Source organism: Sparus aurata, chromosome 10, assembly GCF_900880675.1.
Source record: "Sparus aurata chromosome 10, fSpaAur1.1, whole genome shotgun sequence".
Taxonomy (NCBI): domain Eukaryota; kingdom Metazoa; phylum Chordata; class Actinopteri; order Spariformes; family Sparidae; genus Sparus; species Sparus aurata.
The window spans coordinates 33,576,758-33,602,114 of record NC_044196.1 but is presented as its reverse complement, the minus strand read 5'-3'; the positions used below and the strand labels follow the sequence as shown (position 1 = coordinate 33,602,114).

General features: G+C 40.6%; 1 protein-coding gene and 1 long non-coding RNA gene across 6 annotated transcripts in view; both read left to right on the top strand.

Annotated features, from left to right (window-relative positions):
* LOC115590287 (serine/threonine-protein kinase ppk4-like) overlaps window positions 1-25,357 on the top strand; it is a 336,079-nt gene that overhangs the window by 199,469 nt on the left and 111,253 nt on the right. Inside the window, exons 1-6 of one of the 5 annotated variants that reach the window (XM_030431613.1) lie at window positions 8,577-10,180; window positions 10,303-10,466; window positions 10,547-10,770; window positions 11,893-12,022; window positions 12,099-12,193; window positions 12,526-12,776. The exons of 2 other annotated variants lie outside the window; for them this stretch is intronic. In XM_030431613.1, coding sequence (XP_030287473.1) covers window positions 8,665-10,180; window positions 10,303-10,466; window positions 10,547-10,770; window positions 11,893-12,022; window positions 12,099-12,193; window positions 12,526-12,745 — 2,349 coding nt within the window. In that variant the 5' untranslated portion in view covers window positions 8,577-8,664 and the 3' untranslated portion in view covers window positions 12,746-12,776. Of the gene's footprint in view, window positions 1-8,576; window positions 10,181-10,302; window positions 10,467-10,546; window positions 10,771-11,388; window positions 11,540-11,892; window positions 12,023-12,098; window positions 12,194-12,525; window positions 12,777-25,357 lie in introns of those variants that run through there. 2 more of the 5 variants (XR_003985729.1, XM_030431614.1) reach the window with 2 other exon arrangements.
* LOC115590308 (uncharacterized) lies at window positions 1,936-8,554 on the top strand. Its single transcript, XR_003985738.1, has 3 exons — window positions 1,936-2,034; window positions 4,600-4,827; window positions 8,250-8,554. It is a non-coding gene; the product is annotated as an uncharacterized LOC115590308 (long non-coding RNA).

Genomic DNA, 25,357 nt, shown 5'->3' with positions numbered 1-25,357 from the left:
AAACATCAGAATGTTTATAACGTCATCGTGACCGCGAAAAGACGAAAGACAGCAACCAGGAAGTGAAGCGCTGCGGTTTGTTTAAAAATGAGGCGAGCAGGAGAAGAGAAAAAGCGGGAAGATTAACAGGTCCTGGGTAAGATAGCCTACACACACACACACACGCTAGCTAGAAGAGCCAGATTTCAAACACTACTCTAACAGCCATAAACGGTCATTTTGACCGCTAGATTTTAAACTCTATATTCTCTCATGTCAATACCCAGCTGCTTGATGAATGCATTCATTGTGTCATGATATTTTTTAAAAAACGAAATAACACCAAAATGTTTAATTATACATTTTAATTGAAAAAATTGAGAACAAGAAAATTAACAATTAAAAGTAACTTATTTGATTACGAAACATTTTATTTTAACACTTAATATATAATAAAATAAATGATAATAATCGAAAAAGCTGGAAACAAGCTGACCTAAACCAAAAACAAAGAGCCGTTTTGACCACTGGTCACATTCTACAGACTACCTCCGCTCTCCTCAAAGTTACCACACGCGCGCTTGTGGCATTTCAAGTGTCCGACTGTTTGCAGCTCTTTTGGACGGGCACTGCCTCTGTCTCCGTGTCTGCTGCTTCTGCGGTGGTTGTTTCCGCTGCTGCCCACCTTGTGCCGACTGCTGCGGCCACTTTCCCCTCCATGTATTCTGCCCTCAGCTCCTCTGCCAGCTGCTGCAGGACTTCCCTCCGGGCTCTCCTGCTGCTGGTGCTCCTTGAATAAGATGCGAGCATTTATCCCAGCCAGGTCGAGGATGTTATAGAACAGCGCCACTTTATGGTCGAAATAGGTAATACACATAATATTTTCTTTGTTTTTATGTGTGTAATTTATATATATATATATGTATATATATATATATATATATATATATATATATATATATATATATATATATATATATATGTATGTATATATACACATATATAAATATAAACTATTCTAAATTAAAATACAGACACTTTTAGGAAAAGTCATGTAACAGCAATATTGCATTTTTTCATTCAACACAGTTATTACACATAAATTTGAAAACTGTCAAAAAGACTTTTTGAAACACTTGGCTATAATCTTTAATAATATTATAGAAAATAATAATATTAAGTAATATTATAAATTTGTATGGGTTTGTTAACACTGACATAAATTTGAAATGAAAAATCAATATATTGAATAATAACATATTACGTAGGATACAATTCTTATTTCATTTTATTTCATGAGCATACAGCCCTTACAGTGTGCACAGAGAAAAATTCTGGCACTTGGACAAATATAGTTGATGACCCCTGCTCTAGAGTCAAGACACATGACAGTTTGCAATCATTCATAAATGTGCAATATTATTTTCAGCAAAATTTTGACAGTGCTGAAATTTGAGATTCACATCTTGAACCCTTTAGCCAAAGGTCTGTACATGAACCCCTACTACAGGAGAGGACGTTGATTTGTACATACAAATAATTGCAGTGTGATGAGAATTGATTTATCAATCAAATTTATAACCCATTTGATTGACCAAAATCTTTTAGGTTATTAACGGTCACTTTCTAGCCATTTGCTATTGCTGTGTGATGCAGTGCCCAACATAATGTTGTATCTGTATCATTACTACAAGTAGCTTTGTGCTTTACCACCATATATCTGACATGGTTTCAGCTGTAGTGTCTTTTAAGCCAAATATTAACTGTTAATGTACAGAGAGGTTTAATTACTTATTTACCTGCCCCATTCTTTAACCCAGCATTGTAGACGTATGTAGACTATGATGACTGAGCAGTCGCAGATTAATGTTCAGGAAGTAAAGGGTAGAAGGGAAAGTCCTCCCACATCCTGTCGAGGCCCAACCCATCATCTAACGAGTCTCTTCCTGTCCGTGACAGAGAGATTCAGAAGCAGGAAGAACTACAGATAACCCACAGCATGTTAAGTTTGGATCGATAGAATTCATACTCCGGTGGACGTCTTACTTCAACATTGTAAGTTAAGTTTACTACATTTCTCTTAACACTCACCTTCAAATTATATTGTGATTATATGTTTTTCTAGAAAAATCTGTATCAAAGCCAAATCTTAAGCTTGGCCAACTTTGGCCCGTTGGCCACACATCGAGCAGCCCTGCTCTACAAGAATGACACCATTGGTGTTTAGATTGGCTCCATATAAATCTCACTGTCACTATGCTAGTTTATCTGCCACCAGGCACCACATTTCCTGGAAGAATGGAGGCTGACTAACAGTCATCTGGCAGCCTAGTACAGTCGCTATCTGCTTTTCAAACTCCATTATGGATGAAATGAATGAATAAACTCACATTTTGTCCAGAGTTGTCATTAGATAAAACTCTGAGGAAAACAGAAAGCAAGTCAGCTGTCTTTGCAACAGCAAAGCCAACAATAATCCCACAAATCTGTTTCCACTTTATTGTGAAAAGGCTGAAACATTTTAATGTCTTTCAACTCCTTGTTTTGTTTTTATAAGAGCAACTTTACAGATGTGGTCCAGTCTCAGTGCTCACATCTACTTTGATCCCAGCTTGATGATGTTGTTCAGCATTTCCTTTTTTTGAAAAACAACTGCCCATCATACTTTACTACCAACATACACACAATACTACTTCATACACTATAACCACAAGAACTGGTCTGCATTACGATTAGAGTAACATAATATATCTTTGTATAATGATATTCCATACTTCAGTATAAGACAGCTGATACCATTTCAAGTCAGCAGGCTATACATCCACATTGTGTGTTTGGCCATCAGAGTGTCACAGCAGGAGGAGGAGCTTCACACTCCAGCAGAATCAAACAACTTTGAACCTTTGTCAGAGTAACTTCTGTCTCTTCCTGTTATCAGCTTCTGTGTTTTCTATAAAGCTCAGGCAAGGGAGGTGTTTAGATGTCAGGGAAATAAAACTAATGATTCCAAATATGATTTCAAATATGTACGTATGCTATTTCTCCCATTTGTATACATTTAAATGATAACAGATTGTGATGAAATAGGGTCAGTGTAGGGTCAAAAAGGGATGAGCGAAACTATAAAAATGATTCAATTTTCATTTTCTATTTCATATTACAAAAAATAAAATCACTAGAAAACAGAAACGGAAAAAAGGCCTGTTTATTCATATACTGAGACCGGATGTTGTCATTTACTGGACGGTGCTGTGTAGAAGAAACAGTAGGCTAGTAGGCTACGGCAGGGCAATCTACCGTGACGCATGGACATGGAACTGCGGTCAAGCCAGCCGTCACCCCGATCTCCGTGGTCAAATCAGCCACACTTACATTTCTAGTGTACAAGTATTCTCAGCATTATGGTAAATGCGGACTTTCGGTTTTCAAAATAAAGGTATAAAGAACAGACAGCTATAATTCCAACCTACATCTAATAAAATATGTTACATTAAAGTGTTTCATGACCCCATGATGAATAAAAAACACTTAATATCAGGTAGCTATCTTTACTGCACCAGTGAGAAAAATGCCAAAATAAAAGTCAAATATTCATGCCTCCAGTTTGCATATTTGACCATATTTGAGGTGCTGTAAAAACACTTTGCTCAATAATTCCTGGCTATGGATGGTATACTTGTAAGACTACATGCATACTTGATATCAAGCATTTTTACTGCACCAATGTGGTTAAATTCAACAATAAAAGTCCAATATTTAGACCTGAAGATTCCATATTTTCATATATTTGAGCTACTGTAAAAATACTTTGCTCAATATTTCCTTGCTATGGATGGTATATTTGACATCTACACATATAAGACTACAAGCATACTTAAAATCAAGCATTTTGATTGCACCAATGAAGATAAATTAAACAATAAAGTCCCATATTTATACCTGCAGATTCCATATTTTCAGATATTTGACGTACTGTAAAAACTCTTTGCTCAATAATTCCTGGCTATGGATTGTATATTTGACTTTTACACATTTAAGACTACAACAATACTTGATATCAAGGAGAAATTCAAAAATAAAAGTCCCATATTTATGCCTGGAGATTGCATATTTGACCATATTTGAGCTACTGTAAGAACACTTGTGTAAAAGTCAGATATATCACCCATAGCCAGGAACTATTGAGCAAAGTGTTTTTACAGTACGTCAAATATATGAAAATATGGAATCTGCAGGTATAAATATGGGACTTTTTTGTTGAATTTATCCACATTGGTCCAGTAAAATTGCTTGATATTAAGTGTGCTTGTAGTCTTATATGTGTAGAAGTTAAGTATACCATCCATAGCCAGGAATTATTGAGCAAAGTGTTTTTACAGTAGCTCAAATATATGAAAATATGCCACTTGGAGGTACAAATTGTTATGCCTCGATGTGGACACTAGGTGTTCTCTTTGCCTGTTTCTCTCTTGTCCCCCTTCCCTGCTCATTTGGTTTCACCCACCTTTCTGATTGCCAGTCTCCTTCCTGATCTGGTTCACCTGGTGGTAGTGGGTGGTGTATTTATAGGTCCTGTGTTTCTTGTGTTAGTTGACAGTTTGTCTTCTTGTCTCCGTGCAGAAACGTCCCAGCTCTGTTATACATCGTTCCCTAAGTGTTTCCTGGTGTTCGACTTCGCCTGTGTCCGTACGACTTCGCCTTTGCCTTCTCCCTGTCGGATTTATCTGCCTTCGCTGAACGACCTCCTGTGTACCGACCTCCCTGCCTGCCTGATCCCTGTCTGGTTCGTCTGCCTTCGCTGAATGATCACCCGTGTACCGACTCCCTTGCCTGCCTGCTCCCTGTCTGGTGTGTTTGCCTCGCTGACTGATCTCTTTGTGTAACGAACCGAACTTTCCCTAGTAAAGAACATTGCCCTGCCCAATCCCGGGTCTTGTCGTGCTATTGAGTCCGAACTATTGTTGTGGTTACCTGGTCGTGACACAAATGGGAAATTTTATTATTGAATTTCTCCACATTGGTGCAGTAAAAATGCTTGATATCAAGTATAGTGGTAGTCTTAGATGTGTAGATGTCAAATATACCATCAGTAGCCAGAAATATTGAGCAATGTGTTTTAACAGCACCTCAAATATGGTCAAATATGCAAATTGGAGTCAAAAATATGGGACTTTTATTTTGGCATGTCTCTACACTGGTGCAGTAAAGATACTTGATATTGAGTGTTTTTTTCTTCATCATGGGCTCATGAAACACTTTAATGTAACATATTTTATTTTAAATGTAGGTTCGAATTATAGCTTACTGTTCTTAATACCTTTATTTTGAAAACCGAAAGTAAATACGCTGTTTCTTCACATTTACCATAATGCTAAGAATACTTGTACACTAGAAATTTAAGTGCGGCTGATTTGACCACGGAGATCGAGGTGACGGCTGGTTTGACCGCAGTTCCATGTCCATGTGTCACGGTAGATTGCCCTGCCGTAGCCAACTAGCCTACTGTTTCTTCTACACAGCACCGTCCAGTAAATGACAACATCCGGTCTCAGAATATGAATAAACAGGCCTCTTTTCCGTTTCTGTTTTCTAGTGATTTTATTTTTTGTTATATGAAATAGAAAATGAAAATCGAATCATTTTTATAATTTCGCTCATCCCTTTTTGACCATGAAAAAGAAAAACGCCTTGTATTTCAAGTTTAATTTTTATATTCTAAAACGAAAATCAAATAACCACTCGTTTTTTGTTTTTTAATACCCGTTTCTGAAAGGAAAATCGAATGACCAAAAGATATTGTTCTTCATGTAAGAATGATAGTATTACAAAGCAAACAGTAATACAATGTAATCATCTGTATTGTCAAAGCCCAAACCCTAATTAAAATATGTTTTAGTTTCCATAAAGGGCCTATTTTAATCTTTCTCATAGATGATGTTGTATCCGTGTCATTACTACAAATATCTTTGTGCTTTACCACCATATATCTGACATGGTTTCAGCTCTAGTGTCATTTAAGCCAAATATTAACTGTTACTGCAAAGAGAGGTTCAATTACCTGCCCAATTCTTTAACCCAGAATAATGCCCGATGGTATTCTTTAAGGCTGGATACAATCTTTGTAGATTGTATGTAGACCTTGTTGACTGAACAGTCACAAATCAATGTTAAGGAAATAAAAGAGTAAAAGGGGTAAGTCCTCCCACATCCTGTCGAGGCCCAACGAGGGCTGGGCGATATGGACCAATAGTCATATCCCAATATATTTAGGCTGAATATCGATATACGATATATATCCCAATATTTTTATTGCAAAGTGAGAGCAAATGTTCAAAGTCAAAGCCAAATATGACATGTGGGTGGGAATTTCGTCATTTTAGGGCAAGGCCATTTGGCCTTCACTTTTTTTTTTTTCAGGGGCACCAAGGCCACATGACAGGGCACAAAGACCACAAAGTAAAATGTGTTGATTTACCTTTTAGACTGATACCATAACATCCTAATTTATAATAAGACATGGATTATGTATTAAAACATTTTTTAAATACCAATATCAAGTTGATGTTACATTAGAAAACAGTTTTTTTTTAAGTAGGGTTAGGGTGAGGTGAGTTTTGTGACACTATACTGAATATAAGTGTTATTGAATATTTCTCCCAATAGAAATTCCCCAAAATTATGGCAAAGCACGTTTTTTTCCAGAACAAATTTGTTTTAGAATAACCAGCAGGAGACCACTGATGTGTGGAATGATTTTGGTGACACTACACTCTGAATAATAGTGAAGTTATTTAATATTTTTTGTGGCATCTCTTTTCGGTGTTGCACTTTGTAGATGTCCCTGCGCCCTCATCTCACAGACGCTGACCATAGAGACCAGAGTTAATGTCCAGCCGCTCGTTTTGATGAAAACATGGTTGTAGCTCGTTGTCTACCTTACTATGGTAGGAAAGAGCTTTGTTTGTGCGTTAACAAGGTTTCAGTTATGAGTTATTGATCCTGGAAGTTCGAATCTGTGAATATATTTCCACCTTTACCGGACAAAATCCTACCACATAAGTCAGTTACGCTTCATGTCAAAACCGATTGAGCTGGCTTGCGCACGTGTGCTGTAAGTTTCGTTCTTGTGTTTTGAGACGCTGCTGCTGTTTGGGAGGCTTTCACGTGAGATCATCGTGATGATGAGACTCCACCTGCGCGAACCGCGGACTCACTGAAGTTACTGTGAGTGACTACTGTGCACTCGGGTGGCTGTAATTCAAGGCAAGCTCGCTACGCTGACCGGGCCAGGGGCACAGAGGCCACTGTGGCCGTACGATGATATTTTTTTTTCACGGGGCATCAAGGCCAAAGTGCGGGGCAACAATAGTTTGTTGAAGAGTGCAGGAGTGTCTGTTCCAGCCCCTACCCTCTCTGTGCATGAAAGAGCAGGCGCGCGGGGAGCAGTGCAGAGAGCTCCGGGTCAGCGGCTTGCCAGGAGCAAGGACCACAGCGCAAATTTGAACTATATCGATATATGTCATAGGGCCTAATTCCATATCACATTTAAGAATATATCGATATATGTTTTTTATCGATATATCACCCAACCAATCATCAGACTGGTATTTTCCTGTCTCGTGACAGAGAGAGTCAGAGGCAGAAAGAACTACAGATAACGCACAGCATGTTAAGTTTTGATCGACATAATTCATACTACCGTGGACAGCTTACTTCAACATTGTAAATTCATTTTCCTACAGTTCTCTTAACATTCCCCTTCACATTCTATTGTGAAATAATCAGCATTCTCACCTTAAAGAAGCACAGTCATTTAGACCTACTCTCCTTCAGTTTCCACTCTTGTGGTTATTTGATGTCATCAGAATGAAAGTTTACATGAAAACACAATATTTCACCCTGTACCTACGACCACCAAAGTCTATTAATGGAAATTCCACAGCTCTGCTTATTCAAAGTTTAATTCCAGTTGCAGACCTGAAGTTTGAATTCTAAATGTCAGTGAGGGAAAGGTGTGGCACTCTGTGTAACAAACACGTAGTTAATGCTGTCAGCAATTCTAGAAGTTAGGACAAGTGTAGTAGTTAGATGAGTTTTCATGTTGTAGAAATGATTTTGTATTACTTCTGGTACTTATATATAATTACAGGGAATGACTTCTGATGGATTTGCACCCAACATAAAGATATTCTTTTTAAATATAATTTATTATGAATATGATATGATTCATTGATCATGTAACATTAATATTCTAACCTTTTCTTTTTCAGTTACACTGAAGAAAAGAAATGAATATCGTCACACAGCTCCAACTGCCAGCACCCCCAACAGAAACACATCGTATAATACAGTGTGTAATTGACAGTAACCTCAAGAGGTTAAAACAGTTATTAAAGGAGAACAACATTAATGACATTTACTCATGCACAAAGTGTAAAGACAGCATAACCCCACTTACTGCTGCTGTTGTAACTCACAACAGGAATATTTTTACTTTCCTTTTGCAGCAGGGTGCAAACCCAAACAATGCTTCAGCACTACGCTTCACACCTCTGCATTATGTTTCACTAGTCAAAGCACCACTTGCTTGAGGCAAGAGCTAAGCCAAATGTATGTAATCTACAATTTCACACACCACTGCACACTGCTGCCATCTACGACAGAGAGGATGTTGTGAAAGTGCTCATGTCTGCTGGTGCAGTGGTGACACACATATCTGCCATTGATCCTCAACATGTGACTCACAATGAAAAACTAAGTCAGATGATTCACAACTTTGCATCAAAAGGAGATAAATTATGCTCTGAAATCAGATATTTCCTGGATATGGCAATTGCTGTGCAAAGTAAAACACCTGAACAGGTGTTCAAAACTTTTGGCAGTCACATGCTGTTGGAGGATCCTCGGACCCATCTAACCATGATCGAAGGTCTGTTTACTGTAACTGGGCGAGATGTTGAAAAATACCACCAGGGAAGCATCAAATGGCTGAAGGAAACTGGAAATCTGAACACCTACATTGAAGGAACAGTCAGACGCTTTCCAAACATTCCCAAGGAATCTGTACATCACTCAATTATTACTTTATATGCAGTTCTGTGTACTCTGGAGGAAATACCAAATGAACAAGCACAAGCTTTAGTCCCCCAACTACTGGACCAGCTTTGCTTAAAAGAGAGACCTGAAGTATGTGAAGCTGTTCTGCAAACACTGTATGTGATAACACAGAAAACAAAAGGCACAGATGGCTGGGATCTGAACTTTGTCATGAAATTGTGTACAACAGTTGCTCCTTTTGTAAAGGACCATCACTCCTCAGAGATCAGAGTCTGCACATATGGTGTATTTGCAAACTTAGTTTCAGTTGAACATGTGGGTGACATCTTTACATCAGTGGGGATAACTGCAGTGCCTGAGGACATACTGCTGTCTGCAGAAATGACCAACGTTGACAAGCTGAAAGAAGTTCTCAGACGACTGAACAATTATTTCAGCAAACCAAACGTGGAATGTGAGGACTGTACAGCCTCACCTGGGCCGGGGAAAAAGAAGAACAAGAAGAAAAAGAAAAAGAAGAAGAATGAAAAGTCCGACAAGGAAGAAGACCCAAATGACAAGTGTTTGAGTGATGCAACTGATCTAATATCAGTTCCTGTTCTGGAGTCAACTTCAAATGTTCAGCCACTCCACTCCAACACCACTGTGTCATCAGATACACACACATGGCTACAAATCAGCAAGAGGTGGAGAGAAAAATTAGAGAAGCTGGTTAGCACTGATAGAAGCAGAATAACCAGAGTTGGGAGCATGAAGTATGTGAATGATGAAGAGTTCCGCATAGCAGAGGGCAGTGACGGTACTGACGTCTTCTTGGGGCTGAGAGATGATGGCACTGAGGTTGCTATTAAGAGAATGAAAAAAAGCAACTATCAAGTTCTGAGGAATGAAGAAGGATTTCTACGACTTCCAGAACTTGATCATCCATCTATTGTACGATACGTTGACTTTGCAGAGGACGAGTACTTTGGATATCTTGGTCTTCAGCTTTGTGAATACACCCTGGAAGAATGCATCAAAAACAATGATGGTGGTCTGCTGAAAGAGAAACTTGTCTATCAGGTTCTGGAGAGTTTACAAGTGCTTCACTGTCAAAATCCTCCAATTCTCCACCGTGATCTCAAACCACAGAATGTTTTGATTGGTAAGGAAAAGTCATTACTTCATTACAAAATGTACTAAAGTAATGAAATTAAATTAGAAATTCAAAATAGCAAGTGTTCAAAATGTATAATTTGTATATCTTATCTGTGATTTGTCCTGTAGATGTTAAGAGGAGGGCAAGATTAGCAGATTTTGGCATCAGTAGACGGTTACTCAAAGGCCAAACAACTTATTGCACAGGCAGTGCAGGAACAAGATGCTGGAAGGCCAGGGAGACTTTAACAGGAGAAGCTGACATACGATACAAGTCAAACACTGATGTACAGGTCAGTTTCACTGCAACACAAACTACACCGATGTGTGACTCAAAAATACTTCTTTCATTGCTCAAATGATCTGTTTTAAGGTGGCAGGGATGCTGATTCATTACATCCTCTCTGGAGGACACCATCCTTTCGGTGACATACCATGTGAAATTGAGTACAACATCCATAAAGGTTTGTACACGTTAGACCATGTTGAAGATGTGGTGGCAAAGGACCTCATCGAGTTGATGATCGGCAAAGAACCAAAGAGCAGACCTACAGTGGAAGAATGCTTGAGTCATCCCTTCTTCTGGAAACCTGAGAGGTAGCATCAGTTTCATTGTCACCTTTTATTTCTGTGTATAGCAGCTCGCACTGTGTTAACAAGAGTTGATGCCCACGAGTGGCTCAGTGAGGCTGCTCTTAAAGACACAGTGGAGCTTTCATCTCAATGCTAACATCAGCATGCTAACATGTTTAAAATGACGGTGCTAACATGCTGATGCTAGCAAGGTATATTGTTTACAATGGTCTCCATCTTCCTCCCAATTTCCACTGGATACGTCTCCGCGGAGCTGATAGGCTTTACTTAGTCAATGTGTCACCCCCACCAGGTCCGCTGCGCTGCGAATCAGCTCCATCCCAGCTCCGGCCGCCCTCCGGCACAGATACGCTGGACTTCTATTTCTGGCGGATGCCGAAGCACGGCGCAGCAATTCTGCTGAATTTAGCACGGTTAGGACTGGAAGTCAAGCACCGAAATGACAAACAACATCCGGTTACTTTTCAAAATAAAACACTCTGTGTTGACACCAGCACAAATCTAAAAAAAGAGACAAACACAAGCTCTTCTGCTAATCCTTCGGTCGGGAACACTTTGTGTTGTTGTGTTTATAACACAGACCTATAACTGCGGTCGTGAGTGATTATGTGATTATTGCAGGAACTCCTCAGCCTTGTGACGCCAGCTGTCTACCGTACTGTGCTGTGGCGTACTCAAACCGCAACCGGTGGAGATTGCCGGAAGGCAGACAGCGGAGCAAAACCGGATCGGAGCTGCAATGCAGCGGACCCGTATCCAGTGGAAATTGGGGGTTGGTTTGCATGATAGCATGCTAATACTGTAGATGATAATTTGTACCAAACACAACCAGACCTAAACTTGGTTGATGTGAATTAGTTCTGTATGTGTTTGGTCAGAAACCAAACTACTGGACAAATTGGAAATTGGACATCAAGATGACACTAAAGAACATTTCAGGGGTCATTAGAATCATTCAGATCCATCTTTTGGGAGCCATGAATGGATGTACACAGTATCTGTGAATCAAATTGATGGACCAACAGACCAACACTATCGTCTACAGAGTCCATACATGGCTAGTAAAACTGCACATGTCTCTTTTTCCATTTCACTAAACAAGCAGCAACACATTTTATTTTTCAGGAGACTTGAATACTTGAAAAGGATCGGAAACATCAAGGAGGTGGAAAAGTGGAAAGATGCTGACCAGGAATTAATTTCTTCATTGGAGAAATGTGTCGGGGATGGATCCTTCAAACAGTGGAAAACTGAGGTGACAACTGTACAACAACTGGAACTTCTCTATTCCTTTAATTCCACTTAATGACTAGTTGTTTTTGGTGTTGCAGTTGGCAGAGTTGGTGAAGAAGATGGATCCCAAAAACAAATACGATGACAGCACACTGGCATTCCTGCGCTTCATACGAAACCTCCACGAGCACTAGTAAGTCAAACTGAGTTACAGATGATGAAGGGCCTTAAAGGTGTTATTGATAACATTCAGTCATAAATGTGTCATTCCATCTCCCCACTTCCACTGCCTTTATGTTACAATGCTGCTGTTGTTTGAATCATCTGCCCCCTCAAGTGGTTGCTGGTGTTGGTGTCTGTTGCTAAAGTCAATGTTAACATAAACTTTACCTGATTCCTGGAATGAGTTCATCCTTTCTCTCTTACTGACCTCCATTACACAGATCTCCACAGCCTCATCAGCTTTTGACAGCTCCTTTATTGTTTATCTAATTGTCGTGCAATTAATTTTATATCCATTTACAGTCCCGAGGACGCGGCCAACGTTGATCTGATGTCGATGTTTCCAGATCTCTTCGGGTGTGTTTACCTGTTAGCCAACAGCAGAGGGTGGAATTTAAGGTCGCCTGTGAAGGAAATGTTTGGAACAATGTTCTCCAGAGTTGTAAAGCCATCCACAGAGGAGGATCATGTTGGCAGGCCAGTTCAAGAATCTCAACTTCTGTCTGGGGCAATTCCAAAGTGACAATACTTTGATTGAGCAGGGTCTTTACTGTCCTGCTTAAGTCCTGCCACAACTGAGTTGATTTGATTGAACTGCATTAATGCAACAAGACCTGATGCTGGGTTAGGGCTGGGTATTACCAGGTACCTCATGATACGATACTATCACGATATTTTGCCCATGATAACGATAATATCACAATACAGCGATTCTGCGATAATCGATATATTGCAAGAAATTTCATCCACGATACATCACGATATCTGTGTCACTGAAGATATTCAGAATTTATTGACTGCACTGAATCCATTCCACAGGAATTACAAAACATTGTCAATCAATTTCACATGAATGACAGCCAAGTAAACAAAGAGTATATTGCACAGTGACTCTTCTTCACACACACTGACTACAAATATCATTAAATATCGATATTTGTGGGTGGGACAATTCTACAAGCCTCTGGATGTTTCCACATTAAATAAATGCAACCTTTCTTTTTGTGCTATGAATGAAAAAAGCTCCTTCAGGTAAATAAATTAGTTCTGATGTAGTTCTACGTCAACTCCAACAGTAGGACCTTGACCCTGGTCTGTCATTGACACGGCTGATTTTAAAGACCTGTACTTAAAAGAAATAGAGAATGTGAGGTTAAATTCTTTGCTTAAGTGAGAAGGGTGTCAAAAATGTAAAAATAAATCATAAGTGCTTCCTCTCATTATGTGAATATTTGGATTAAAACAATGCAATGGAATTTAAAAGCTTTACAACATGCAGGTTGTTTTTAAAGGGGTAGTTTTAAGGTTTTGGAAGGATTGTTTGTATTATAAGGTTATCTGTTGGTTATAAAAATGAGTGATGTTTGATAATGTTTGTTTTAGGGTGAAGGATCAATAAGATCACACTGACCCTTGATATTATAATGTGTTCATTTTTATATGGTGTAATATCACAATGTGATGTGGGAATTATTTTACTTTCCTCACAAAGGACAGTGGAATCTTTATTTTCCCCAAATGTTAGTAGAGTTCTTGCAGACAGATGATACATGTGTGGTTATATAGAGTGCTAATATTATACTGATGTTTTTCTTAAATGGTCTTTGTATTGTATGAAAGAAAACAAGCAAAAACACATTGATAATAATGTTGGTCTTTACACTACGAGTTGTGAGTTACAACGTGCTTTTGCAAAAAAAACCCCAAAAAAAACAATGGAATATGCAAGCTTTACAACATGCTGATTCTTTTGTATGATTTTTGTTTTAAGCATATTGAATGTTACTCTCAAAATATACTGTACATTTAGTCAGCTGAGTATCAAAATAAATGTATGATTGTAAGATGTGTTTTATCATTCATTGATCATTAGCATCGGTCACAGTTCATCTTCTCCTCTCTAGGAAGCATTCATTACTTTGTTACGGGGAAATCTCACAATATAATGACACATTAACAAAGGACATTGGGATCTAAAAGCTGAGATTTGTATGATGAGGATTCAAATGAACATGTTAAACTTAAAAGAGACAACATTTTTGCTTAAGTTTATCACAATGAGTCGAGAACACGGGTGCTCAAACTTTTTTTCTTGGTGAGCCAAAACTGAAACTTAATGAACTAACTCATCATAGGGATATTTTTACTTTCCTTTTACAGCAGGGTGCAAACCCAAACAACATGTCCCAGAAAACTTCACACCTCTGCATTATGTCTCACTATATAAAGCACCACTTGATTTTGTGGAGAAACTGCTTTAAGCAAGAGCTAATCCAGATGGATGTGATCTACAGGTATACTCACCACTGCAAGCTGCTGTCATCAACGACAGAGAGGATGTTGTGAAAGTTCTCATCTCTGCTGATGCAGCAGTGACAGAGTTACTTCTCATTCATCCTCAACATGTGACTGACAAAAATAAGACAGATGATTTACAACTTTGCAATAAAAGGAGATAAATTATGCTCTGAAATCAGATATTTCCTGGATGTGGCAATTGCTGTGCAAAGTAAAACACCTGAACAAGTGTTCAAAACTTTTGACAGTCACATGCTGTTGGAGGATCCTCAGACCCATCTGACCATGATTGAAGTTCTTTTTACTGTAACTGGGTCAGATGAACAGAAATACCACCATGGAAGTATCAAATGGCTGAAGGACACTGGAAATCTGAACAACTTCACTGAAGCATTCAGTCGCTTTCGAAAGATTCACAACATGTGAAGGATACTATTATTACTTTACAGTTCTGTGTACTGTGGAGGAAATACTAAATGAACAAGCACAAGTTTTAGTCCCCCAACTACTAGACCAGTTTTGCTCTAAAGAAAGGTGATTGGACCCTACACTCTTCCATTAGTGGGTCAGATATAGAGAAGATAGAAGATATTGCAGGAAAACCACGTCACCAGGTAATTTTTGACCTAACAAAAGGGTTAAAAAGGTAGTACAAGGGGAAAGTCCTCCCACTTCCTGTAAAAGCCCAACCCATCATCTAAAGGGTCTTTTCCTTTCTCGGGACAGAACGAGAAGCTGGAAGAAACACAGATAAAGCACAGCTTGTTACGTTTTGATCAACATAATTCATGCTACGGTACACACTACTTAAACTTTATAAGTTCATTTTCCTACAATTCTCTTGACATTCACCGTCAAATTGTACTGTATATCAGAGAAGGGAAGTTAACAGAAAATCCAGATGTGAAATAAAAAAATAGAATGCAAGCTGTGAGCCAAACCGCAGTGTTGCTTGAATTGTATGGAAAAACAGCTTATAGAGTTTGAATTGTTATTTGTCTGCTTGAGCAGAGATTGTGGAAACGAGAGCGAGTTCAAGTCGAGGTTCTTAGAGTTTTTTGAGCTCCTCCCCTCTCTGGCTGTCAACACTCCAACCCATACACACCAATGAAAAAATCTGGAAGTGGCTGAAAAGTGATCAATGTTTGAACTGCGACTGTGGAAAAAGTATGAATGCGGTGAACATTTCTATGAGAATGTCTTAAGGAGGGAGAAGAGTTGGAAAATTAGAGGGTTTGAAGTGATTTCTCATCAACTCCCAGTATAATTGCGATACAACAAAGCTTCAAAGAAAGTTGCATATTTTCAAAAGTTTAAATGGCATTTGAAAGATGAATACAACATTGGATGTAGACAAACTGTTGAATATTTCAGAGTTTGACTGGAGTTTCTATCTGGAAGGGTGAATGACAAGCTGAGCTTTGAAAATGCTTGAAAAAGTGTGAAAAAATGGGATTTATTTAACATTCATCATCATCTGCTTGAGTGGGAAATATGGCAGACAAACATTGATTATCTTTGTAATTATGAATGATACTGATGAGTAAAATAGATGCAGTGAATTCCCAATTGAGACGAGTATTTTTGTGTTTTAATGGAGTGAATACATTGAAAAATGTGGAAGAGATTGAGATCAAAATAACAGACGGTTATTCACGACCAATAATCAGTGTGCTTACCTTGAACAAACACAGTCATGTTGACCTACTCTCCTTTAGTTTCCACTCTTGAGGTTATCTGGCGTCATCAGAATGAAAGTTTACTTGAAACACAATGTTTCACCTTGTACCTGCGACCCTGAAGTCTATTAATGAAAAGTCCACAGCTCTGCTTATTCAAAGTTTAACTAAAGGTCAGTGAGGGAAAGGTGTGGCACTACGTATTCGTTCATTTGAGATAAGACAAACTACAACTTACTTTTTACCATTTATTTAGAATTGTATCATTAAGTAAAGCTTGATCAAGGACTTTCTTTGTTTGAAACTGGCTGGCTCTCTAAGTCTCACCTTGATGCCTCTGAGCGAAACAAGTGTTATCTCTTGAACTTTGCCTGTCCATCGGAAAGCAGCTGTGCTCTCTCATACCCTGGCTTTTCTCTCCAATGTATTAACACCCCATAAAAAGGACTAATGCTTGCAACCCATCTCGTTTATCAATAGGATATGTACAGCTCTTTTAATAATACAGTGTATTGGTGCATGACAATTGTATCACAGTGTCTTAGACTTAAATCAGTGTGAATAAATCAGACAAGTGGATAAGAGTGCACAGGAATCTCTGGGCAGGTGGTCATGACGGCATAGTGATTTGTCACAGTGGTCAGGTGAAATTTAAATGAATAAATCTTAACAAAAGTTAGGACAAGTGTAGTAGTTGGATGAGTTTTCAAGTTGTAGAAATGATTTTGCATTACTTCTGGTACTTGTATGTAGTTACAGCGAATGGCTTGTGATGGATTTGTACCTCACCTTAATAAAATTATTTTAAATAAGACTTAATGTGAAAATGATATGATTCATACCTCATGTAACAGTAATATTATAACTTTTTCTTTTTCACAGTTACACTGAAGAAAAGAAATGAATATCGACCCACAGTTCCAACTGCCAGCACCCCCAACAGGAACACATCCTATGATACAGTGTGTATTTGACAACAACCTCAAGAGGCTAAAACGATTACTAGAGGAGAATGACATTGATGTCATTTACCCATGCACAGAGTGTAATGACTACATAACCCCACTGACTGCTGCTGTTGTAACTCACAACTGGAATATTTTTACTTTCCTTTTGCGGCAGGGTGCAGACCCAAACAATGTTTCAGAGCAAGGCTTCACACCTCTGCATTATGTCTCAATGTATGAAGCACCACTTGATTTTGTGGAAACACTGCTTGAAGCAAGAGCTAATCCAGATGGATGGGATCTACATCCATACACACCACTGCACACTGCTGCCATCAACAACCGACATGATGTTGCAAAAGTGCTCATCTCCGCTGGTGCACTGGCGACACACTTAGATGGCACTCATCCTCAACATGTTACTGACAATGTGAAAATAACTCGGCTGATTCACAAGCTCCCATCGAAAGGAGATAAATTATGCTCTGAAATCAGATATTTTCTTGATGTGGCAATTGCTGTGCAAAGTAAAACACCTGAACAAGTGTTTCAAACTTTTCACAGTCACATGCTGTTGGAGCATCCTCAGACCCATCTGACCATTAATGAAGTTCTTTTTACTGAACCTGGGCCAGATGGAGAGAAATACCGCCATGGAAGTATCAAATGGCTGAAGGACACTAGAAATCTGAACACCTACATTGAAGGAGCAGTCAGACGCATTCCAAACATTCGCAAGGAATATGTACATGACACTATTATTACTTTATATGCAGTTCTGTGTACTGTGGAGGAAATACCAAATGAACAAGCACAAGCTTTAGTCCCCAAACTACTGGACAGGCTTCGCTTAAAAGAGAGACCTGATGTGCGTGAAACTGTTCTGGAAACACTGTATGTGATAACACAGAAAACAAAAGGCAAAGATGGCTGGGATCTGAACTTTGTCAAGAAATTGTGTAAAGCAGTTGCTCCTTTTGTAAAGGTCCATCACCACTCAGAGATCAGAGTCTTCACATATGGTGTATTTGCAAACTTAGTTTCAGTTGAACATGTGGGTGACATCTTTACATCAGTGGGGATAACTGCAGTGCCTGAGGATGTGACAGGTTGAAAAGCTAATACACTTATACATTGTTACAGATTAAAAGGACATAAATTCATGGTCTGTTATAATATTAAAATCTGTGTTGAGGTAAAGAAGATTATTCATAAGAGTTGAAAATGGGTTAAAACGCTATAAGAGTGTTTACTTGATATTGTTTACATTCATTTTGTATTCTTAAATTTAAGCATAAGTAGTTTTGATCAGTGATCTATAGAGTGATCTTGATCTAAGACTCTGAGATCGATTGCTTCTGGCTCCACCCACATATCTGGGGGATTCACGGTATTCTTCCTCATTGCAGTAAACAATGAGCTGAAGAAAAGACGCTCTATCACTGTAGTGATTATTTCTCCCCTGTTTCAGGTATATTGTTACATTTAACAACACAAATGTGTATGTAACGGGTGGTTAATATGTTAAGAGCATTGAGAAAGTGTTATGATGAATTTTTGACTATGTTTAAGTTCTGTTTTGCCGAGAGTAGTAAAACGTGTTTGCTAGCTAGAAACTCTGGTAGCTGTGCCGAGCCGCTGCGCCACCGCCATTGTGTACCGCACGTTGTTCACGTCTAGCGTTGTCTTCCCTTCATGTTGAATTTGCAGTATGTTATGCACTCTTAAATGAAACTAAAGTGACTGCAAGTTAGTTTGGTGGACTGTAAGAATATGTTGTGCTTCAAAGTGAGATGTCTGTTTCGGAAGGATACTATTAATCTACTGTAATACTGTTATTCAGACAGAATGTACATTATTATGTTGAACATGTTTATATCTCTGTATTTGTGCTTATGTAAAAAAGATTGCAGTAAACAATGAGCTGAAGAAAAGACGCTCTATCACTGTAGTGATTATTTCTCCCCTGTTTCAGGGGTGTAACATTTTGGAGGCACCGCTGGGATTGCTGTTCAGATGTCTGGTGGCCACAACCTGTTCATCAAATTTTGAGCTAGCTAAATCCCCCCACTACAACCCAGGCAGGCTGCAGTAAGGAAGCTGTTGCTGTTTAAGGAGAGTTGGAAGCTGGTGGTTAAGTACGTGTCACCTGAGGCCATTCAGAGATCATCAGGGACAGTAAAGACCTTCCAGTTTGGAGTAACTCTGGCACAGTTAAAGCCCCTCCTGCGCTGCCATGATGACAACGACGTTGGAAGAACTACAGAAAGAGGTAGTAGGAGCATTGCACACCCTGACAAGAGAAGACTTACTGGGAATCTGCGATTTTCTCAACATATCTGGAGAACAAAGTGCAACTGTTAAAGGAAAATCCTGCATGTCATTGGTGATTCATATAATGAAGTACCTTGAAAGAGAGGAAGTGGAGCTAGAAGATGAAGGCATGTCTGAATTGTTGCTCTTGAAAGACAAAATTATAGATAACAAAACAGCACAAACTGAGCAAGATACTGAGACAGCAGGAACACAGTGAGAAACAGAGGAACCAAGGACTGTAAACGAGCATCAAGAACTGAGGATCATTCAGCCTACCACAGATAATACAACAGTTAATGAGTCAATGTTCCTGCCCAAGACCACTGCAGGTCCTAAAGTGAGTTTGCAGCTCTCAGCCAGTGCCCAGCCACAGCCAAGTCAGCACTGGCATAAAGATTTCAAGATTTCAGGTCAAATAGGTGAACCTGGCCAGAGAGATAGACTGACATTTTCCAGCCTGGCTCACCAGATTGAGAATGGGCTGAACAGGGGTCATACTGAGATAGAGATAGTAGATGCTGTTATTAGGGCTATTTCTCCAGGCTTGCAGCTACGTAGTTATTTGGAAGGTAAACCAAAGCTAACTCTTCCCACACTCAGGCGCATCCTGCGTTCCCACTTCCAAGAGAAGAGTGCCACAGAGCTGTACAAGCAGCTAGCTTCAGAAGTACAGCAGAGCAAGGAGACCCCTCAAAGCTTCCTAATACGAGTTTTAGACCTAAAACAGAAAGTTATATTTGCATCACAAGAGTCTGAATCTGGGCTTAAGTATGACCCAGCTCTAGTCCAGCGCATGTGTTTACATACAGTACTTACTGGTTTACAAAATGACAGCATCAGAATAGACATGCAGCCCCTTTTGCTAGATGCTGACACCTCAGATTAACTTTTGCTAGAGAGATTAAACATTGCCTGTGCTAACGAGACAGAGAGGAGAAACAAAAAGAAATTTAGCGCCCCACAGACAGCCACAAGTGTAAACACTGTCCAGACAGAAGACCCGCCAGCTGCAAAGGGCCTTGTGAGGGAGGCCAAAGTAAAGGTACCTCCTGAGTTTTTAACAGAGTTAGCAGAGCTTAAGACAGGTGTTGCTTCTCTTAAGGGCCTCAGTGCAGAAATTGCTCAGATTAGAGAGACACTGCAGCAGCCAGTGCTACAGCCACAACCCTATGCCCCACCTTCAGTTAGAAGGCCAGCTAGGGACCCCCAGCCGCCTGCTCCACAACAGAGGCACTATGGAAGTTACAGCCAGCCCCAAGCACCCATTGCAATGCAGCCCCAGTGTGCATCCCACCTGTAAACCAACCACCCTGTTTATGCTCCCAGGAGATGCTTTGTCTGTCAGCAGACTGGATCAGATGAACGCTGCAATCACTGCTACAGATGCGGCAGTGGAGAACATTTTCAAGCTGGATGTAAAAGCAGAAGAGCCAGACAGTCAAGAGAGGCCCCTTTAAACGAGGAATGGGTAACACTGCGGGACAAGTGTTAACCATAGCCAGCAGAAAGTCCCAGGAATGTGCAAATTGTGATAATGTATGTTTACCGAAGGAACTGAAACAATGCTCATCTTGTAAAGAGACACTGTATTGTTCCAGAGCATGTCAGAAACAACATTGGACTGAACATAAGAGAAAATGCACTCACCTGACAAGCGACAATGAAAAGTCTCCCTGTAAAGACAAAAGTGCCCACTACCTGCCACCCCAGGTCCCAGCTGGCCACACCTGTAAGGTCACCTCCCTAGTTGGCAGGCAGTGTCTTATTGAATGCTACCTCAGTGGTCACCAACTTCAAGCTTTATGGGACACAGGCTCTCAGGTGTCAATCATTGATGAAGCATGGAAAATTGAATATTTACCAAATGCTAGGCTGAGAGATGTTTCAGAAATCCTTGACTCACATGATGATCTGACATTGACCGCAGCAAATGGAACTGAAATGCCTTACCTGGGATGGATTGAGACAACTTTCCAGCTAGCCTCTGAAACTGACCAAAGGAAGGAACTGATCATTCCAGTGCTGGTGATGAAAGGATGTCACCCGTCCCACCCCATCATAGGTTTCAACGTTATTGAACACATCCTGACAAAGACTGAGAAGACAAAACAGTACAGTGCTGTGAGAAAGGCTTTCCCAAGCCTCAAAAGAAACAGGGTGAGAGCTTTTATACAGGCTGTAAGTACAAAACAGATAAACGAGTATGCAGTGAAAACAAAGAGAGAGAGGGTTACAGTACCAAAACACACTAGTGTTCATATTGAGTGTCGTGTAGTGGCCCATCCCTTTAAAGAGGACATGACTATGCTATTTCAGCCAGACCTGAATCCCCAGTGGCCAGATGGTCTTGAGTTCTATGACATATTAGTCAGCGTCAGGAAGGCTGCGTTCCCAGTAATCACGATTGATGTCTCTAATCCAACTGACCATGACATTGTTTTGTTAGGACGTACTTTAATTGGCACAGTACAAACCATTATGACAGTATTGCCTTCCCAGATCTTTGAAAAAGCCCCAAAACCAGCTAAAGTGAACCACATCAGTACACATACCCCATGTAATGTTAGTGAACGGTGGGATCCACCTGTAGATTTGAGCCACCTGGATACAGATCAAACACAGATAGTAAGGCAGATGCTTAGAGAAGAGTGTCATTCCTTCTCAAGATCAGACAATGACATTGGCTGTATTGGAAGATTACAAATGACTATCTCTCTCAAAGACCCTGAACCAGTCAATCGTACTTACATGTCAGTGCCTAGACCACTGTACCAGGAGATGAAGGGTTACCTCCACGACCTAATAGCACAGGGCTGGGTAAAGAAATCAAACTCTTCATATTCCTCACCTGTTGTGTGCGTTAGAAAAAAAGATGGCACCCTCCGGTTGTAGACTACAGAGACCTGAACAGAAAGACCCATCCTGACCGCCAGCCTATCCCACGGGTCCAGGATATCATGGACAGTTTAGGTGGTAATTCCTGGTTTTCCCTCTTAGACCAGGGGAAAGCTTACCACCAGGGATTCGTGTCTGAAGAAAGCAGAGCAATGACAGCTTTTGTTACTCCCTGGGGACTTTATGAGTGGATACGCATTCCTTTTGGCCTCATGAACGCTCCTGCTGCATTTCAGCGTTGTATGGAGGAATGTTTGGAAGGGCTGCGGGATGACATCTGCATCCCCTACCTGGATGACACACTAGTTTTCAGTAGGACCTTTGACAGTCATGTGGACGACATGCGAAAAGCGTTGAAACGTCTCAGAGAATATGGCATCAAACTCAAGCCAAGTAAGTGTCATCTCTTCAAACCTGAGGTCCGTTATTTGGGCAGAATAGTCTCTACAGAGGGCAGCAGAGTTGATCCTGCTGATTTTGAAGCAGTAAGGGCGCTGAAAGACATAAGACCAGAGACTGTGGGCCAGCTCAGAAAAACGCTTGGTCTACTGACATACTACAGGCAATACATCAAAGACTTTTCCAGAAAGGCCAGTTGACTGTATGATCTCCTGAAGGCAGACAAAAATTAGATCCCTGACAACACAGGGAAACCAAAAACAAGGAAAGTAAGCCATGTTGTGCCTTCAAACAAGCAAATTGTCTGGACTGACCAGCACCAACAGGCACTTGAACAGCTGATTGACTGTTTGCTCAACCCGCCAATTCTAGGTTTCCTAGATTTCACTGAGCCATTCATTGTACATACTGATGCATCACACCAGGGTTTGGGGGCGGTGCTGTATCAAAAGCAAGATGGCAAGCTCAGAGTCATCGCCTATGGCTCCCGAACATTGACAGCAGCTGAGAAGAATTATCACTACCACGCAGGCAAGCTAGAATTCTTAGCTTTTAAATGGGCAATCACTGACAAGTTCCGTGATTATTTATACTATGCTCCAACATTCACTGTGTATAGCGACAACAACCCGCTCACCTACATCCTGTCCACTGCAAAACTGAACGCGACCACTTCAAGGTGGGTTGCAGAGTTGGCTGATTTCCACTTTACAATCAAGTACAAGCCAGGAAGAGAAAACGGTGACGCAGACGCTCTGTCGAGAATGCCGCTGGATGTGGAATCACGGATGAGAGACTGTTCTGAGGAGCTGCCGCCTGACACCATCGCTGCCACGATCCAAGCAGTTGAGGTACAAGAAAAATCCCTTGCAACCCTGTCATTTCCAGCTGCATCTATGTCAGTTTCAGTCGAGGGCGAGGCAGCCACTGTATCAGTCAGCCCCATACCAAGAGACGAGTTAAGAGAGGCTCAAAAATCAGATCGAGTCATCCATCCTGTACTAGGGAGTAAGTTGTCCGGTATTAAACCGCCAGCTAGAGAACTAAAGACATTCAGTCAAGAGACAAACTGCCTGTTCAGAGAATGGGACAAATTGACAATAGACAGTGACGGTATTCTGTACAGAACAACTACAAGCCGCAAACAGTTAGTCTTACCAGAGCAATACAAAAGGAAAGTACTGGAAGAGCTGCACAACAACATGGGACACCAAGGCGCTGACCGCACAGTATCTCTAATACGTGAGCGCTTCTTCTGGCCATATATGCAATCTGAAATTGAACACTATGTGACTAGATCTTGCAGCTGTCTCAAGCAGAAAAAGCCATGCCATGAAACAAGAGCTCCAATGATGAGTATTGTGACAACACAGCCATTTGAGCTGGTATGCATTGATTTCCTCCATCTCGACCAATGCAAAGGCGGATATGAGTACATCCTTGTCATTGTGGATCATTTCACACGTTTTGTTCAAGCCTACGCCACCACATCCAAGTCAGGGAAAACTGCTGCAAACCTCATCTTCAATGACTTTGCCCTGAAGTTTGGTTTCCCCTCCCGCATCCACCACGACCAAGGAGGAGAATTCGAAAATCAGTTGTTCACTCAGTTAAAGACACTCAGTGGCATGGCTGGGTCCAGAACAACACCGTATCACCCGATGGGGAACGGTCAAGTAGAGCGTATGAACAGGACATTGTTGCAAATGCTCAAAACACTGACTGAGACACAGAAATCTAACTGGAAGGAGTCTCTGAACAAATTGGTGTATGCCTATAACTGTACACGTTGTGAAGTGACAGGTTATTCACCATTCTATCTTCTGTTTGGGAGATCACCAAGGCTCCCAGTTGACATGCTGTTTGGACTGTATACAGAGCCAGCCTCCAGAGACCAGCGAGACTATGTGGAGAAATGGAAACAAGGTATGGAGGAAGCATATGCCATTGCAAATGAGAATGCACAGAGAGCTGCTGAAAAGAGCAAAAGGTATTATGACACAAAAGTAAGAAGTTCAGTGCTACAGCCTGGTGAGCGGGTCCTGATCAAGAATCTGACACCAAGGGGAGGACCAGGTAAACTTCGTGACTACTGGGAAAACACAGTTCACACAGTAGTGAGGCAAATGGGGTCTAACCTGCCGATTTATGAAGTGAGACCAGAACGCGGAAAGGGACGTTCAAGAGTCCTGCACAGAAACTTGCTCATGTCTTGTGACCACTTACCTTTTGAGACACAACCAGAAGTAGCTAAAAACGACAAAACAAAACAAGGAAGGATGCATAAGCCTGCATCGCAGCCTCAAGAGTCTGATGAAGACAGTGGGGATGAGTATGACCTTCATTATGAGCCATTACAGGTCACCACACCGCCAGTCGTAGCCAGAGAAAGAGACGCTGGACCAGCAATGGAGCCTGACTGTGAGCCCCAACAAGTGGAACAGAGAGTTAGAGAGGCAGTCCCAGTTGCCGTGCCAGCACAGCCTCTGGGTGAAGAGCAGCGGGAGGAGCTCAGCACATCTGTTCAACAACTACCTGGTGAGGATGTGAATCTACCTGCTAGAAACCTGCCTGATCACTCCCCAAATACCTCTGCTTCAT